Source organism: Dromiciops gliroides, chromosome X (genome assembly GCF_019393635.1).
Source record: "Dromiciops gliroides isolate mDroGli1 chromosome X, mDroGli1.pri, whole genome shotgun sequence".
NCBI lineage: Eukaryota > Metazoa > Chordata > Mammalia > Microbiotheria > Microbiotheriidae > Dromiciops > Dromiciops gliroides.
This window is the reverse complement of record NC_057867.1, coordinates 74,192,005-74,210,235: the sequence shown is the minus strand read 5'-3', so window position 1 is coordinate 74,210,235 and position 18,231 is coordinate 74,192,005. Positions and strand designations below refer to the sequence as shown.

The window sequence follows — 18,231 nt, the reverse complement described above, 5'->3', positions numbered from 1 at the left end:
CAACTCTCTCTGCACAAGTGGAAAGAAGCCATACAGGATGGAGGGCCGTTTTGTATTTTTCCATGTTTCCTGGTTACCAGGGCCAAAGAATTCATTGCTTAATGGCCAATTTACTGGGTCATCTTCATGCCATAATGAGTCAACCTGGTAAGACTTTGAATCAAGGAGCCTGAATGTTCTAGGAAATCATCCAAGAAAATTGTCTGGAAGTATTGAAAACATAGGGCAAAGCAGTAGAATCTATAGAATATTGTCAGTAAGGAATCCCCTCCCCCCCCCCCCGAAAAGGAGTTACTGAGTTTGAGTTTTTAAAACACTTAAAAGCAGCCAAGTCTAAATCCATACACTAAGGGAACTGTTGACCAGTTGGGATAAATCGTATATGTGATTTCTGAAGAAAATTGAATATCCTAACTCTGTAATGTATGAATGTGAAGAATTCAGGAAAACATAGATTCTTAGGAAACCATACAGGAGGAGGGCAGTGACTTCAGCATTATGAATAAAAGCAATATTAAAATTCAATAAAGATTAAACACAACAGGGGCAGCTAGGTGGCGCAGTGGATGGAGCACTGGCCCTGGAGTCAGGAGGACCTGAGTTTCAAATCCGGCCTCAGACACTTAACATTTACTAGCTGTGTGACCCTGGGCAAGTCACTTAACCCCAATTGCCTCACTAAAAAAAAAAAAAAAAAAGATTAAACACAACAAAAGACATGCTAAGCTGTAGAGTAGAAAGCACTGTCAACTATCAGTCACAGTCACTATAAAAGATAGTTTTCCATAACCATTTCCAGAAGAGGCATTTTGTGGTATCTTTGGTTGTCTGTTTGGAAAAGTATGCAGTACCACAGACTGTAGGTTAGAAGTGATTTTAGAGGTCCAGTCTATTCTGATCTTCTCTCTGTCCAAAGAGGAAACTGAGGCCCAGGGAAGTGCCTTGCCCAAGGTCACATGCATGGAGTAAACTGTTCTCTTCAAAGAAAATGGACCAAAAGAAACATCAATATAAGCTATGAAAATTCTTGGCCTGCAGTAGGGAAAGAATACATCAGCCAACAATATTTGTGTTCATTTATTTTAAAGTGGCTAAATGGGGGCATTTGAGATCATTTATGGGCTAGATTTAGCCATTCATTTTTTTTTCTTTTTCTTAAAAGCAAGATTCTCATTTGCCTCATCACTGCCCCTTCCTGAACACACATAATATTAAGATTCACTGATGTTAATCAAGAAGGCTTCTAGATAGGAAGCCAGAAAGAACCTTAGGAATCAGCAAGTCCAGTGCTCTCATTTTACAAATGAGGAAACTGAGGTCCATCCCAGAAAAATGATCCCAAGAGGAATTTAAGTGACAAAATTGATATTTGAAGCCAGGTCCTTGAATTCTTGAATTTTTTGTACTGCCCCATATTGCCTCTCTGTATACCTTAAATGGAGTACCTTTCAAGAGGGGTATGCATTATATATGATTTATGAAGAAAATAGAATATCGTATCACTGGAATGAATGAAGATGAAAAATGGGTAGATTTATTTGGCTCAACTCTGGTCTTGATTAATCAGAAAAGCCTGAAGCATAATATGGATAGAGGCTCTCCTTTTGCTGCAAAGGACCTTCCTTTAGATTTGAGTTTAGGGGTGCTGTTGTTATTGCTGTTGTTTGGAATAGTATTACAAGATCTCTGTGTTGGAAAGAGCTGCAGAGCTCATCCAGCCCACCGTGGACCTGAACAGGAATCCACCTGACAAGGGCTCCCCAAAATAATTATTCCCTTTTAGCTGGGAGACAGAGCCTTATTGACAGGGAGTCCACTGTTTCCCAAGGTAGCTCGTTCCACTGTGGGATATCCCTCTGAGTATTTGGAAGCTTCCCTTCATGCCAAGTCTCCATTTGCCACCATGTCTTATGCATACTGCACTAGTGATCCCCCTGCATTCTGAGACAAGGAGCCAGTCTCCCTTATCTGTGACAGGTCTCCTGCTGCTTGGAGACAGTAGTCATATACCCCTGAAGTTTTCTCTTTCCTAGGCTAAACACCCCAGCTCTTCTACCTGATCCTTCCTGGCTGCTCCTCTTTGAAAATGCTCTTTCTTTTTATTATGGAGCAGGAGAGAATTGTTTTTCATCTCTCCATCTGAATGAGGTTGCCAGTGTGCCCCTCCCCCTTTGATTCCACAGCCAGGGCACCCTAAATGCCTAGAAGTCTCTAGCAATCCAACATGGTGGGAGCTGGGGGATGAATGTGGGGTAACAGTCACGTCTCTGGTGTCTGATTCTGCTCTGATCAGATAACCAAAAGAAGGTTTCCTTGGGGAATCGGCTAGAAGCAGGTACCTAGCAAACTCCTCTGGCAGTCTTAGAAGCTAATCAAAGCAGTTGCCATGGAGACTAATGTAATCTCTCTTTGCCAGCTCAAGTGAGCAGCAACCAGCTTTTTGTATTGCTTTCTCTCTTAGCAGCCCTAGTGATTTGGAGGTAAACAGGGATGCGTATTGCAGAGACAGGGATGAGGTCTGACCCACTCAGTACCGAAGGGGTTCAGGCTCAAATGGTGCCAGGCACTACACACAGGAACCACCACAAAGACCTCTCACGAGGTACCACTGCAGTGGGCTTTCAAGGGAGCTGGGGTTCTGCATAGACACAAGACGTGAGTGGGAATCCCGCCTCAGACAGTTGTTCTTTAGTTTATTTAATCATGTCTGATTCTACTGTCTTTAGGCTTTTCTTGGCAAAGATAGTTCCTTCTCACATGGATTAAGACAAACAGGCTAGATGACTCGCAAACAGCTAGTAAGTATCAGGGGCTGGATTTCAAGTCATGTTTTTCTGACTCGAGGCTCATCTCTCTATCCACTGAGCCATCCCTACCCTTCAGACTCTTACCATTTATGCAACCCTTATTCACCTTCTGTCACAGTGCCCTGGGCAAGTTCCTTATTCTCTCTGTGTCCCCAGGCAAGCCTCTAAGGCTATAGAGTTTTTCCTCTGCATCAGTAGAAGAATTTTGTACCTTGGGAGTCTCCCCCGCACTTGGGAAATCATAGGTGCACAACAACAACAAAAAACTGAACCAAAAAAAGACCTCGATCATTAAAAAACATCCTATGAAGAATAGCAGTGCCCCATTTCCCTTAAATAGGCCCTTTTGGAGAGAGACTACTGGCCTGGAGAAATAATGGGGTAAACCATTGCAGCGTTTTTTTTTTTGTCTGCACCTATGATTTCACTGATGTCTGGGGCTGATGGTGGGGAAACTCTCTCTCCCGGTGATTGTGGGAGTCACCTTGGACACTGAGACTTTAGTTTCTTGCCCAGGGTCAGAAAGCCAGACTTGAACCCAGGGTTCTAGGAGTCGAAAACCAGGTTTTTAATTAGAATTCTTTTTTTTTTTTTTTGTGGGCCAATGGAGGTTAAGTGACTTGCCCAGGGTCACACAGCTAGTAAGTGTCAAGTGTCTGAGACTGGATTTGAACTGAGGTACTCCTGAATCCAGGGTCAGTGCTTTATCCACTGTGCCACCTAGCCTCCCCCTTTAGTTAGAATTCTTATGTTAAGGTGTTATTTCCAAGACCATCTATTTAGAGCTAGAAGGGACTTGAGAGAGAATGTCATCTTCAACTACAAAAGATAACCATATAAAAACACAGAGATTTGGAAGCATTCTTTCTGTTTTCTTTCTTGTGGCATATTGGCAGAAATATTGGACCAAAACCCTGAATTTTAGGTCTGTCTCTACCACTATTTACCTTCAGGAAGTCACTCTTTGGGCTCTGTTTTCAATAAAATCACAGTATTAACCTAGATGAGATGCCACGGTCCAAACCATTACTCACCTCTGGCCCCCTTTCTCATTTAATGACTCCTAATCCTTGGGTGTTTCTATGTCTGTGATGTGGATATATGGATGTGCATAGATATATGGATATGTACATGCATGTCTATAACATTCATGTGCAGGCATGTATATGATGTGTCTATATTATATGTGTGTGTTTGCATGTATGTACATCTTCAGGGCCCTGCAAAGATCCCTGTGGTTCTGCAGTAAACATCTCTTTCCAAGCATGCAGCACATTGTCAAGGACCAGCTGCAATTTCACCTAATTATACTGTCGTCCAACACACACATTTCCATATTTTCTCTAAGACTAGGAAGGATGATTTTATAGAATGTTTTCTGTGGTCTAGGTAAACTCTATCTATAGCAATCCCTCTATGAAAATCAGGAGATTAGGTGAGCTTTACATCACTATCCTGGCTCTTTGGGATAACTGCCCCCCTTTCCTAGACGCTGAATAACTATTCCCTTAATAGCATGTGCCACCATTTTGTCAGTAATTGAAATTAGGCTTATGGATCTATAGTTTGCACAGTATAGCTGAGGAACCAGAGCTTGTGGAGGTGCTCTCACTTAGCTGAGGCTCCAGAACTAGTTGGCAGTTGAGCCCAAGATGAAGCTCTTGCTAGCTTTGTGTGGTACTTTAAGATTTGCGGAATGTCTTTCCTACAACAATCTCCAAATCAAGGGGTGTGGTTCGCCTATTATTGTGTCCATTTGACACACAAAGGGAGCAAGGGTTCCTTGACTTGTCCAGGGTCTTAGTAAACATTAGAGCTGGGGTAGGAATGTGGATCTCTTCCTGTCTTAGTCCAGAGTTCTTTCACCTGTGCCATGTTATCTCCTAACTGAATGGTGGAGAAGGTACAGATGTTTGGAGCTGGGGGAGGTGCAGACATATACAGGTCTTGAACCCTCAAACTCTTACTGTACTGAGAAGCATCTACTCTGCCTGCTTGTAAAGCCACCTCGCCAAAGGTCAGAAATCCGGATCCCCAAGTACATCCAGGCTCTGACCTGAGAAGATGGTGGCACTGTGTCCCTGTATCTTATTTGGGAATCAAACCATGTTAACTAAGCTGCCCCAAGTGTACAGTGTAATGCAAGAGGTATTAGATGTTATCATCTGAAGAAGAATGTGAATCTGCTTTTTTCTCTGTGTTAAGTTGGCAGTTTCTGAATAAGTTGAAGCCTCCCCCACCTCTGGGCTTCATACTAATTCTCTCCTTGATGTTGAAGTCTTCTGGAATCCAGCCTGGAGGTCTCTTGGCCCTGCTGACGACCTACCCTTTCAATGAAAACCTTTCCCTCTGTGTACATTCTAAAGGTCTGATCACCTATTATAGGGGAATCCAAGTTTCATTGATAGTTTACTTTTTATCAGCTCCTCCTATGCCCTAGGGCACCTCGGTGGCACAGTGGATAGAATGCCAGGTTTGGAGTCAGGCAGACTCATCATGCTGAGTTGAGATCTGGCCTCACACACTTAGCTAAGTTTTATGATCCTGAGCAGGTCACCTAACCCTTTTTGCCTCAGTTTCCTCATCTATACAATGAACTACAGAAGCAAATGGCAAACCACTCTGGTATCTCTTGCCAAAAAAAAAGTTGGATGTGACTGAACGAGCCCCTCCCCCTCACTCCTATATCCCTCCACTTGATTTTGCACTGACATTCCTTGAAATTGAAAACTAGCATTTGTTTGCACATGCAGGGAAACCATGGTGCCAAACCATTTTGTTTATAACTAGTATAACATTTTTATCACATTCCAGTGCCCTGGATAGCAATGTCTGTACCACTGGACATCTTGGAACAAATCGACATGGGTTCACAGTCTGAAAATGAGCTCAAGGGACTTAACTCTTCTCAGCCAAGATTTTAACCCAGATCTTCCTTACTCCTCAGTCAAGTCTTGTAATGAGGCAGTGGAGGATGGGAAGGGAAGCAGGAGAACAGCTTTGATTTTGTTTTGTTTGTAGCTTCTAAAAGCAGAAAATGCTCCCTGAGGTTTGGGTTGGCTGGACTTGAAAGTGGAAGAGTGGCCTTGGAGTCACGAAGACTTGAGTTCAAGGTCGACCTCTGGCACATCCTGGCTGTGTGACCCTGAGCATGGTCTCCAGGCAACTGTCCCATGAGTTGCTGATCTGTGTCACTGGAGAGTTTACACACGAAGAGTTCCTTATGCTGATGGACTTATAGTTCCAAACTAAGAGAAAAGAAATGCACTCCTGGGGAAAAGAAATGATGAGGATTGTTTCTGTTTGCAAGATGCATTTTGCAAAACCTTTTTGATGTGATTTCTTTACCTTGAACAACAGAAAAAGAGCCACACCTTCAAGGTGATTTTAGTTCAATGATGTATTCATTTTTGCCTTCTACTATGTGTACCTGGACACTGCTTCTGATCTGACACTCTAGCAGGAAATCTGCACTCAGGCAATGCCTCTCACTCATTAAAATGCCTTTGAGGCCCCTTCTCCATCAAGTTCAAAGCTTGTGTGTAAAAAGTTCGACCATTAAAAATTACTCAGCACCCCCAGATAGCTTACATTATTGACAGTGATGCCAGCTTTGACCACAGAATTATTCACCAGCTTAATGGTAAGAAACAGTCAGAACATAGCTATAGAATCCATTCTCCAGGAATGATGGAGGAAGAAAAAACTACTTGTTTTGTCCCCCACATAGCCAGGCCTCATATTTATTTTTTTACACAAGTCATACAGCTACTCCCCAACTGTCTTCCCGTCACAAGCTCTTCTGAGTTAAGAAATGATCTGTCTCAGTTCTCTACTAGTCCCTTTCATTACGCCAGAGATAAACCATACCAAAGAGATGCTGAGGAATGAGAGCAAACAATTTCTGTTTGCTACAGTGCAGGAACCTGTTAGTTACAGGAAAAGGAATTAACCATCGCATCATTTAGAAGTTTTTACAATTAAAAGTTTTATTCCTGGAGGAACTGCAAGACAATTAAATGAAATGCTAACAACAAATTAAATGCTTTATAGGTCAGTCATCCCATTAGGTCTCTTTAGGGAAGCTGTTCTCATATAAAGCATGCCATAACCTATTTGCATAATGATTGGATCTTAACTGTGCCTTCTGCTCTTTTATGGTGTGTTGTTTATCCTGGTGCATGGCTGATATAGGAGAGATAGAAAAGATGGGGGGGGGAGCTGCTATTTATGAGGGGCAGAATTTGCAGAATTCAAACATATTAAACTGAGCATGTTAAACCTGACAGCAAGGCTTTAAAACCCGAAGATGAGCTTTGCTATGCAGTGCGTTAAGGCTTTCCCTCTGCAGGCAAAGAAAAGCAGAAGGTTGTGCTTATGTGAGCCTCAGAATGTGCCGTGGAGAAAAATGGCTATGGGGAACCTGACTTGTCAGCTCTGTTCATCTGCACAGAGATCGCCTCATCAACATACAGCCTTCCATTTCCTTGTTGCATGCCAAAAATAATATTAAATATAAAATTAAAGTAAATCATACAATTAAATAAATAAAGTAAAATGAATAAAAGAAAATTAAAAGTCCCTGTGGTTTGAGCAACAGAATTATGGGGGAGGTGGGGGAGGGTATCTCATCAAGAGAATATGTCAAGTCCAAACTAGTTAAGTAATGAGTGATTAGGAAACATATGCCACGTTTGACTGATAACATCACCTCTTTCCTCCTTTCCCCTGATGCTTTCTTCTGTGCTGGGACAAGGAGGATGCAGCAGGGTATCTAAGTCTAGGTCTACCACCCTCCATGGCATCTCTTATTCGTTTTTGAAATTTTCATCCCCATTTACTAAAAAATCAGTGTCAAAGTTTATCAGGGGCAAAGTCTGTTGATATTTGGATCCTTTCTTTTTTTTTAGCAATTCCTGAATTTTCTGGAAAATGGTAATAAGAACTAAGAACTGATGAAAATATCTAAGGGCCTGAGGAAGCTGATTTACAAGTGACCACAACAGGGTTATATTGAGAATTCCTTTTCCTTTTCTATTTTGGATTGGAGGATTAAGCAGTGTTGATTCCTGGACACAGGAGGGCCAGGGCCAGAGAGCTACGGCTGCCTTAATCTACCCTACCACCAGTTCCCCAGGGGATTGAGGGTGCATTGTGGGCAATAAACTCAAAAAAGACTGGTTGAAGGGTGGGGCAGGGCTGGTGGGAGAGATGAGGAGTGGCTTTTGAGACAATGTGTATTTTCTAGTCATTTGCTTTCCCCAAGCCATGGGAAGTAGCCTGCATCTCCAAACCTTTGACTATTTCTAATGGGAACTAACTTCTGCTGGCCATAGAAGTATTTTTGGAGTAGGAGGTAGGGTAGTATTGAGGTAATTACAGAGCCATGGTGGACTAAATTTTTTTTTCTCTCTCAAAGTGTATATATAGATATGTACACACATACACACATACACACACACACACACACACACACACACATACACACATATATATGCTTTGGATGAAAAAAACACAAGTAAGCCAAGTATTATAAAAGAAATGGACTGGAACCCACATAAGTCAAACTAGGCAGCTAAGTCATGTAGTGGGCAGATTGGTAGACTTGGCATCCTGAAGACCTGAGTTCAAATCCTACCTCAGATACTTACTGGCTGTACCACTAAGGCAAGTCTCTTAACCTCTATCAGCCTCAATTTTCTGATCTGCAAAATGATTTAAAAAAAAAACCAGCATCTTCCTCCCAAAGCTGTTGTAATAATGAGATAATTTTTATAAAGTGCTTTGCAAACCTTGTCATTACTATTATTTATTATCATTATGAGTTAGCAATAGTGGTAGGAGGAGAGGTGGTACCTATGGCACCTTTTTCCCCTTCAGAGAATGCCAGATTAAAGACCTATTGCAGTAAATAGCTACCTCATCTACAAGTTTCCAGGGGCCCAAGGACACAAGCCTTTCCCTTATGGCTTTTTTATTCAAATTAAAACCAGATACTCAGGGTTAAATTTCTGGCTAAACCCTTTTATAAAATCAGTTTTTATTGATGCCTTCTGTTTTTTATATCATCATAGCTATCCCCAGTATAGTCCTCTGTTCCTCTCCCAGAGAATCATCCCTTCCAACAAATGGCATTTTTTTTTAAAGAAGAAAACAAATATATCTGATCAATGCATTGGAAAGGCTGAAAAAAGTGCAATGTGTAACACGCATGGATTTCCCCCCTCCACAAAGGTGTGAGTCATAGGCATCTTCTCAACTCTCTGTATTCAAGCCTCGGGGAATCTTTATAGTTTTACTATATCCAGTTTTGATTTCTTTTTGGTGTGTAGTTATTGCAGTTGTTTTAATTAATAAAGTATTTTATTTTTTTCCCGTTACATGTAATTATTGCAGTTTACATTAATATAGTCATGTATATTGTTTCCTTAGTTCTGCTTACTTCACTCATTTTCAGTTCATGTAAATCTTTACATGTTTTTCTATATTCATCATTTACTACAGTATTGTAATATTCCATTATAATAATGCACTACAATTTGTTTATCCATTCCCCAATTGATGAGCATCTACTTTGTAAATTTTTGCTATCACAAAAGTGCTAATAGACATATTTTGGTCTATCTGTGTACTTTCTTTTTATCAATGGCTTGTTTGGGATACAAGCCCAGTAATGGATTCAGTGGTGTGAAGGAGCATGGATATTTTATTCACTTTATCTGCATAATTCCAATTTTCTTTTCAAAATGGCTGTACCATTTCACAACTCCATCAACAATCCCTTGCAACATTGACCTTTGCCATTTTGGGGTCATTTTTGCCAGTTTCCAGAGTATGAGGTGAAACCTCAGGGTTCTTTTGATTTGTATTGCTCTTATATATTGAATCGTTTATATATCCTGGATACCAAACTGTTATTAGAGATATTTGATACAAAGATTTTTTTTCATTTTCAACTTCCTATCTTATTTTCTGTCCCTATCCTATTTTCTATTCTTTTCCTATCCTAGGGAAGTAATTTTTAGCCAGACCTTTTCTATTTCTCCCTACTTTTGTTGCCCAAAACTTTCAATGTTTCTATGATTATTAACGTTTCTGACTTTGCTCTTTATTAATGTGTGTCTCTGTCTATATGTGGTGGGGGCAGGGTAGAATTGAGTATTCATATATCCATTGGTCCCTGATTAAGACACCTCATTTTCTATTCTCTTGAAACACTACTGATTTTTCAGTTACTCAATGCTTGCTGTCCTTTTAATGGTCTTTTTATTAATGTAGTTGTTATAGTGTATATTGTGCTTCTGGTTTGGCTAATTTCACTCTCTATTAATTTATACAGATCCTCCCATGTTTCTCTAAATTCTTCATGTTCACCTTTTCTCCCTACACAGCAATATTCTATCATACTCTTATGATGTTAACCAGTTCACCATTGTCCAGTTGATGGGTACCCACTCTGTTCCCAGTTCTTTGCTGTGACATTAAACAAAAAATCTGACTGTGAATATTTTGACAGATATTGGACCTTTGTTTCTGTCTTTAACCTCCATGACCTATAGTGGTATTGCTGAGTCAAAGGCTATGTTAGTTACTAATTATTATGAATGAGTTGGTCATTATTCTTGTATAATTGCAAATTTTTAGCCTGAACAGTTGAACCAAGTCAGAGCCCACCACTGTGAAGTGCATTAGCTCCTTCAACACTGATTGTTTCCAGTTTTGGTCATCACAGCCAGTTTGAGTAATTTTGCATTTTTCTTATTTTTAGTGATTTGGAGCATATTTTCATATGGTCAATTATTAAGTCCACAAGCACTTGTTATGTGATTACAATGTGCCTGCCACTGTGCCAGGAGTGAAGACGCCTGTGAAAAAATAAGACAGCTCCTGCCCTCAAGGAACTTCTATTCTACTGTGAGGGTAAAGCCCATTTTCACAGGTAAGTGATTCCAGGATATATACAAAGTGATTTACTGGGGAGGGGCATGGCACCAACAACTGAGGAAGCAGGGAAGTCACCTATATGCATGTGGCACTTGAGAAGAGCATTAGAGGGAGAGCATTCCAAACTTGGGGCTAGCCTGTGAAAAGTCATGGAAGAGATTAATGGAATGTCACATTGAGGGAATAAGCAGTTCAGCTGAGTATAAAGGGTGTGTTGGGGGTGGGGTGTAATATATAATCAACCTGCATAGGTAGCCTGGAGTCAGATGGTAAAGGACTTTAAATGGCAAAAAAGAGAGTTTATATAATTCATAATTATTTAGAAAGCATATTGTTTATAGCCTGTGATCACTTATTGATGAATGTCACTGATGACCTGTTGACCTGTAAATCCAATGTAGTTGAAATTCTAGCTCAGCTACTTACTTCCTGCAAGACTTTGGGCAGGTCATTTCAATCTGTTTGGGCTTCTGTTTCCTTGTCTGTAAAAGGAAGGATGGCCTCCCAGATATTTTCCAGCTCTTAAACAATCATCCTGTGATCCCATGCCTTTCACACTCATTCGTTGCCAGTGGAATTGCACACTTATAGATTCTTTGTTGGAGAGCAATTTGCCAGTATCCTGAGTTAAAATGTAACCTTACCCTTGGACACAACAATTCTCTTGTTGGGAATCTGCCATGATTATATTATTGAGAATCACAATAAGAAAGAACTGCCTGTTTAAAGATCTTTCATTACATTGTCATATGTAATTGCCAGGAAAATGGGGAAAAGAACCTAAAAATCCACCAATAGGGGAAGTGTTAAATTCTGGCATATTAATGTGTTGGAGTGTTATAATGCCATTAAGACCAGCAATATAGGCAGTATTTTTTTTAAATCTAGATAGAGGAAAATATCTAGGGGAGAAGGGATTTAGTGGACTTAAAAGTCAGTAAAAGTCAGGTGTCCAGTGTGGCTGGCACAAAGAGAAATGCAGTCTTGGCTGCATTGAGTCATAGATAGCTTCTAGGAACAAGGAGGTGATAGTCACCACTGTTCTGTCCTTATCGGACCTCACATGGAATATTGCTTTTAGTTCTGGACACAGTGTTTTCAGAAAGACATTCATAAGATGGAGAATTCCAGATTAGGACCAATAAGATCATTAAGGGCCACAAGTCTAGGTCATAAAAGGATTGGCCAGAGAAATGAGCCATGGTTAGCCTGAAGAAAAGAAAACTTAGATGGGACATGATAGGTACTTTCAAGCATTTGAAGGTCTGTCATGTGGTGGAAGGATTAGCCATATTGTGTTTGACTCTAGAGGGTTGGACAGGAGCAACAAATAGAAGTTGCAAGGAGCCCAACTGAGGCTGGTTCCTGATGAGAGCTGTCCAAGGTAGAGTGGGCTGCCATCAGAGCTAGTAGGCTCTGCCTTCTTAAAGGTCCTCAGGAAGAGGCTAGATGACTACATGTTGGTTATTTTATAATAAGAATTCCTTTCTTATATGGCTTAGACTAGATGAGTGCTTCATAACCATTTCTCTCTCTGTGTGTGTGTGTGTGTGTGTGTGTGTGTGTGTGTGTGTGTGTATGTGTGTGTATGAGAGAGAGAGAGAGAGAGAGAGAGGAATCCCTTGGACAGTCTGCTGAAGCCTTTGGATCCCTTCTCAGAATAATGCTTTTAAATACATAAGAAAAAATACATAGGATTACAAAGGAAGCCAGTTTTTTTGGAAATATAGTCGTCAAAATATTTTTTAAAGAAAATAAAGAGTTCACAGACCCCAGGTGGAGAACCCCTGAATTAGTGGTCATTGAGGTCTCTCCCAAATCTCACATTGTTATTCTATGAAATAATAATGCAAAGTAAACAGAAGCATAACCAGAAAAATGAAGTTCCCAGTATGTAACCATAGCTACAAAGAAGAGGAAAGTCAATGAAAATGAACAGACAGCAAATCCTAATGCCATCTGAGAGGAAATGACCGAAAAGTTGCTATGATACTTTAGGCATTTAATTTCCTAAGCCTTGCCTTTGTTGATTCCCAATGTTAAGTTTTTAGTCACACATTGAATTTTTAAAACTCCAAGTGCTTTGTTTCTGTCCTTATACTCTCGGCTGCTTTGGGCACTATGGCCCATTTCCTTCTTGGAGCTATGTCTTCATTCTTTGGCTTCTGTGACCTTGTTCCCAGTTGCTTCTCTTCCTACCCATCTAAATATTCCTCAGTGTCCTTTGCTAGAGCATCATTTATTTCCCACTGTCTAAGCATGAGTGTACCTCAAAGCTCTAGTCTTGGACCCTCTTGTTTTTTCCTTCAGTCCTTAGTAGCTTCTTTCTATTGAAGGCAAAATCTGATCCTCTGGGGGGTAATTATCATCTCCACATATATGCCTTCCAAAGCTATGTATCCAGTGTTCATCTATTCCTGTTTCCACTTAGAGGTGTCATTTCTTTCTGTATCTCAATATAGCCAAAACAAAAATCCTTATCTTTCCCCTGAAATCCTGCCCCCCCCCTTCAAACTTGCCTTTTTTGGTTCAAGGTACCACAGTCGTTCTGGTCATCCAGGTTTGTGACTTCAGGTCCCTTCTAATTCTATGATTGTGTAAACCTTGGCTTTTTTCTCTCCCTTATGTGGTATAGCCAATAAATGGCTAAGTCTTTGTTTGATGTCCACCACATGCCCATTGTCTGTGGCTTTTATCCCATTCACATGAGCACATTAGTACCAATTTCATCTCCTGTCTGGTCTAATGGTTTCCTTAACTGGTCTCCATGTTTCTAGTCTCCTCCCTTTCCAATATATCCTTCAAATGGTGACCAAAATAACAATCTTCACAAGGTACACATTTGATTCAGCCACTCTCTTGCTCAAAACCTGTCAGTAGCTCCCTATTGCTGCTAAGATAAAATATAATCATCTCAGTCTTAAGACCCTCAAAATCTGACTCCAACCTCATTTATAGACTTAATTTGTATTATTCTCCTATTTTCATATTCATGCTCTCTGGTCATTCCAGCCATGCTGAACTAGTACCTGTTTGCTGAACTACCCTTTGCATATTCTGCCATGAATTCATGAAAGTCATGGTCTATGTAATGTACTCCTTCCTCATCTTCACCTCTCAAACTCATGGTCTTTCTTCCAAGGCTCAGCTCAGCTGCCACCTCCTCACTGATATATTCCCTGATTCCTTCCAATTGGCAGTGCTTCCTCCAGCTTCAAAGTATCTTGAATTGACTTTTCTCTTCATAGGTTGTATCCATCCCCCACTCACCTAGTAGAATGTACAAATGCCAGTAATTATTAAACCTTTGGCTCTGTAATTCAAGATGTTTGGTCACAGCAGGAATGCAGGTCATAAAAGACTAGATACCTGCCTTTCTGTGATGAACTGGCCAGTGGGAGGCATCCCTTTCCCCTGAGATGAAATCACTATCTGCCTACAAATATGGTACAATTCTTTTTTTATTTTTAAACATTATTTTTGGGGAAAGGGGAGTCCAAATTGTCTTCCTCCCTCCAGTTTCTCCCCTGCCCATTGAGAAGGTAAGCTAGGGCAGGTCTTAACAGTTAGTGGCAGAAATTGAGAAATATGACCAATGAGACTAGGTTAAGTTACCCTAACTGGTTAGTGCAAACTTACCTAATCCACTGTCTTCAGTTCTGGATCATGCTTCATATCTGTTTACCCCAGACATCTTGCTTTCTGCCCATCAGGAAAACAGAGCCTCTCCCTTACCTCCCTCCCTTCTACCTTTTCCTCTGAAAAGTTATTAAATCAATATTATTAGTTCTTCTGGAAAGGAGATGTTGACAGTTCTTGATGATTCTGTTCACCATTCTTGTGATTCTGCAGACCAAAATACCCTCCCCTGTCTATTACTGCATTATTTCTGTTATCTTCCCCATTAGCATCTTACCTCCTAAATGGTCAGAGCTCTCTCTTTTGTATTTGGATCCCCCTAAACCTAGAACAGTGTTCATAAAATTGTAAACACTTTTTTTTTTCATTCACTCATTTATTCATTCAATGTTTGGACTGGAGAGCTGCTTTAAACACTTGTTTCTGAAAAGAATCCTTCCTGGGATACACCAAAAGCAATGCTCTGTTAATGTCTCTGGCATATATTCTATGCTTCCATTTTCTATTTTATTAGGAGCTGCTGTATTAATATTGTTTAATGCTAGTTGGTGAGGTTAAATAGCTTGTTTAATAAATGATGCAGCACAGTTTAAGGGCTCTTAGTGGCCACACTGATTATCAGTCTGGGGACAGACTGATGCAGTTTGGCTAGGCTAGGCTCCTTCCCAAAGAGGGAGGAGAAGCAACATATGGACAAAAAAATCCTCAATTAAATGATAAGTTAATTTAGTACAATTCTTGAACACGAACACAATTCTACTAATTCCTGTGTGTATTCTGATCTAGCCTACTCAGAATGAGTTTGCTCCATGTTGCTGATATTCTATTACAGCATATTCTAGCTCTGTATATTTATCCCCCCCCAACACACACACACCCAGACATCCAGACACAGACACACACTGACACAGACACACACCCACATACACACCCAGACACCCACACCCCCCCCCACACAGACATACACACCCCCCCAGACACACACACACACAGACATACACCCCCCCCAGATACACACACACACACAGACATACACACAACCCCCAGACACACACACACACACACAGACATACACCCCCCCCCAGACACACACACACACAGACATACACACAACCCCCAGACACACACACACACACACACACACACACACACACACACACACCCACCTCTCTGTACTAGACTGTAAAACTGCATAAGCCAGAGCATCAGGGAAGGAGCTGCTTGTATCAGTCTGAAGTTAAAGCATAGCTGACCAGCCTCTGGAAGAGCTCTGATACGCACTGTTATGTGCCGGCTCAGAAACCCCAGGTGTCTGTGTCTGTCACTTACTGCTCTAGGTTCTCACTGCATTATTTTTTTAAATTAAATACACACAAACACATATTGTGGTTTTTAAAATGAAAATAGATATATTTAAGTCTTTAAAACAGTTCCTAAAAGGTATACTTTCTCAGAAAACCAGATATACAATAATGCATTTTTCTGCTGTTATGTGCATCAGAAGCAAAATACAAAAACTTTAACAAAAAATACTGTTTTCCAACAATCACAGTCAAATTTAAAGATCAAAAATAAAGAAGGTAACAGGAAAATAGCATAAATTAATGAATTTTTAACCATATGCAATGACTTAAACTTTGGCACTAGGAATAAAGATGTTTTGTCACTTCCCATTTAAACAGATCATAAAAATGTCATAAGAATGTAACCATCAGAATACAAGCAGCTTTGTTAACTACACAGTGAAACATTCTACACAGATCACTATTACATAGACTGGAACAGAACCTCTAAAATTACAGAAGGGACTGAAACATTACCCTTTTTATGTTTTAAACAGAACAAATACTTAACAAACATAAATTAGATTAAACACTGAATAAATTAAACATTTTCTTCTTGTAAAGAGAACTAATAATATAACATTTATGTTCACTGAGATCAAAATTTAACAAATAATATCAGACTCTTAGGCAACTTTTTGTAAATACTCAGGGGGAGCAACCTCATAATCACTGGCACTGAACAGAGCTCCTGCATGATTTGCCAAATATTTCAGGAAATCATGAAGATAATTTAGCAACAATGCCACACTCTGCTCATCCAGTGCAGTATAGGACAGCATATCACCAATTTTGACAAACAATCGAAGGAGATGGGATGCTCCATAAATCTGGGACATAGGAGCATCAGGATCATCAGCTAAGATATCAGCATACTGGGGCCTTTCAAAATCATACAACAGCTGAGGGCCCAACATTACATTGAAATAAGCTTTTATCCCAGCTACCACTTCGGTGACTGAATACGACTTGGCCAAGTTTCCTTGGGCCCTTTCGTACTCCTCGTAGTCATCCAGAATGGAATCTATATTCTTCTGAGCCGGAAGGTGAAATAATTGCTTTTGCCCGACAACCAGCTCCCAATCCTCCACCAGCCACGGCTTCAGTTCATTGGGAATGTTCACTTTAATGTCGGTTTTTTTCACATATCGCCTTTCTACCTCATAGTACACACGGGCTCTCCGCTTGGAATGCTGGGGCCGAGATGGTGTTGATGTTTCGCTGGAACTGCTTCCTTCTCCAGTTTCAGCCATTTTCTTTTCCTTTTTTTTGGCTGAAGACCCCGAGGGCCCTGATGCTGTAGAGGCTTCTTCTTTGTCAAGGTTCTTCTCCTGCTGCCCCTCCGACTGCTGACTCTCTGACTCTGACTCTGAGGTCGCAGTCTTGGACTCTGAGCTTGGGGTCTTGGGCTCCGAGGTTGGGGTCTTGCGCCCGGAGCTCTTCTTTTCCCCGGGAGCCAGGTCCTCTCCCACCTTCTCATCTGCAGATAGCTCCTCATTGCTGTTGAGAAGCTCTCTCTGTTTCTGCAGATTGGTCTCGGAATACTTGAGAATTCTGCTCTCAGGAACCCACTCGTCATCCCAGCCAGCAGTAGGGCAGTAGTCCTCCTTGTAATCAGTGTCACCATCTCCAACAGGGCAGGGAGCAGCAACAGCTTTGCCTTTGCCTTTGCCTTTGCCCTTGCCTTTGCCCTTGCCTTTGGCCTTGGTCTCATCTGCCTCCACCTCGGGGTCTTCACTGGGCTCACTGGTTTCCCTGGGCTCCCCGACATTACTGGCTTCCCCCGCCTTACTGGTCTCACCGGCTTTAGGGGACTTATGGGCCACCCCCGACTCTGAAGCCTCACTACGGGGCTTCCGGCCTTTCTGGGACTTAGGGGCCTTACCGGGTTTTTCCGCCTCCTGGGCCTTCTCCGCCTCCGGGACCTTTCTGCCTCCTGGGCCTTTTCCCCCTCCTGGGGCTTCTCCGGTCTCCTGGGCCTTTTTCCGCCTCCCGAGCCTCCATCTTGGCCAGCTTTTCGGAGAGCCGGGTCCGCACAGCGCCCTTCTCGTTACCTCCCGGGTAGTGAACGAGGTACTTGACCTTCCTGTACTTAACGGACACTTTCACACACTCCGCTTCATAAAGCAGGGGCCCCTCGGAAAACACAACACCCGCTCCCCGACCTCAAACTGGGGCTTCCTGGGGCGCTTCTTGGGGTCTTTCTTTGGCGCCATCTCTCCCGTAAGGGCCCGGAGCCTCCGCCCGCCTCTCCCGCCTCCGCCGCCGCTGGCACACACAGCCCAGGCGCTGACGATGCCCCCCTTCTGGCCCTTCTCCCGGTGGTCCCGCCTCAGGCCCAGATGACCGCCACCCTCCAAAGTCTAGGGCAATAGGAAATTAATTAGGTGCCAATTTGGACCTGATTTACCGGAAGCAGCTGCCCACAGGATGACGAAGGTCCACTTCAGCTGTAGCGGCCACCAGTCAGTTCTCTCAACAACTGAAGCTCCTCATCA

The 18,231-nt window shown here is 41.7% G+C and overlaps 1 protein-coding gene across 1 annotated transcript; it reads right to left on the bottom strand.

Annotated features, from left to right (window-relative positions):
* Window positions 1–15,787: 15,787 nt before the first annotated feature.
* LOC122733341 (mortality factor 4-like protein 1) lies at window positions 15,788–17,949 on the bottom strand. The gene is given in 3 exon segments (XM_043973649.1): window positions 15,788–17,390; window positions 17,731–17,872; window positions 17,875–17,949. Coding segments are annotated over 3 exon segments (1,248 nt in total). The 3' UTR covers window positions 15,788–16,359.
* Window positions 17,950–18,231: the final 282 nt, after the last annotated feature.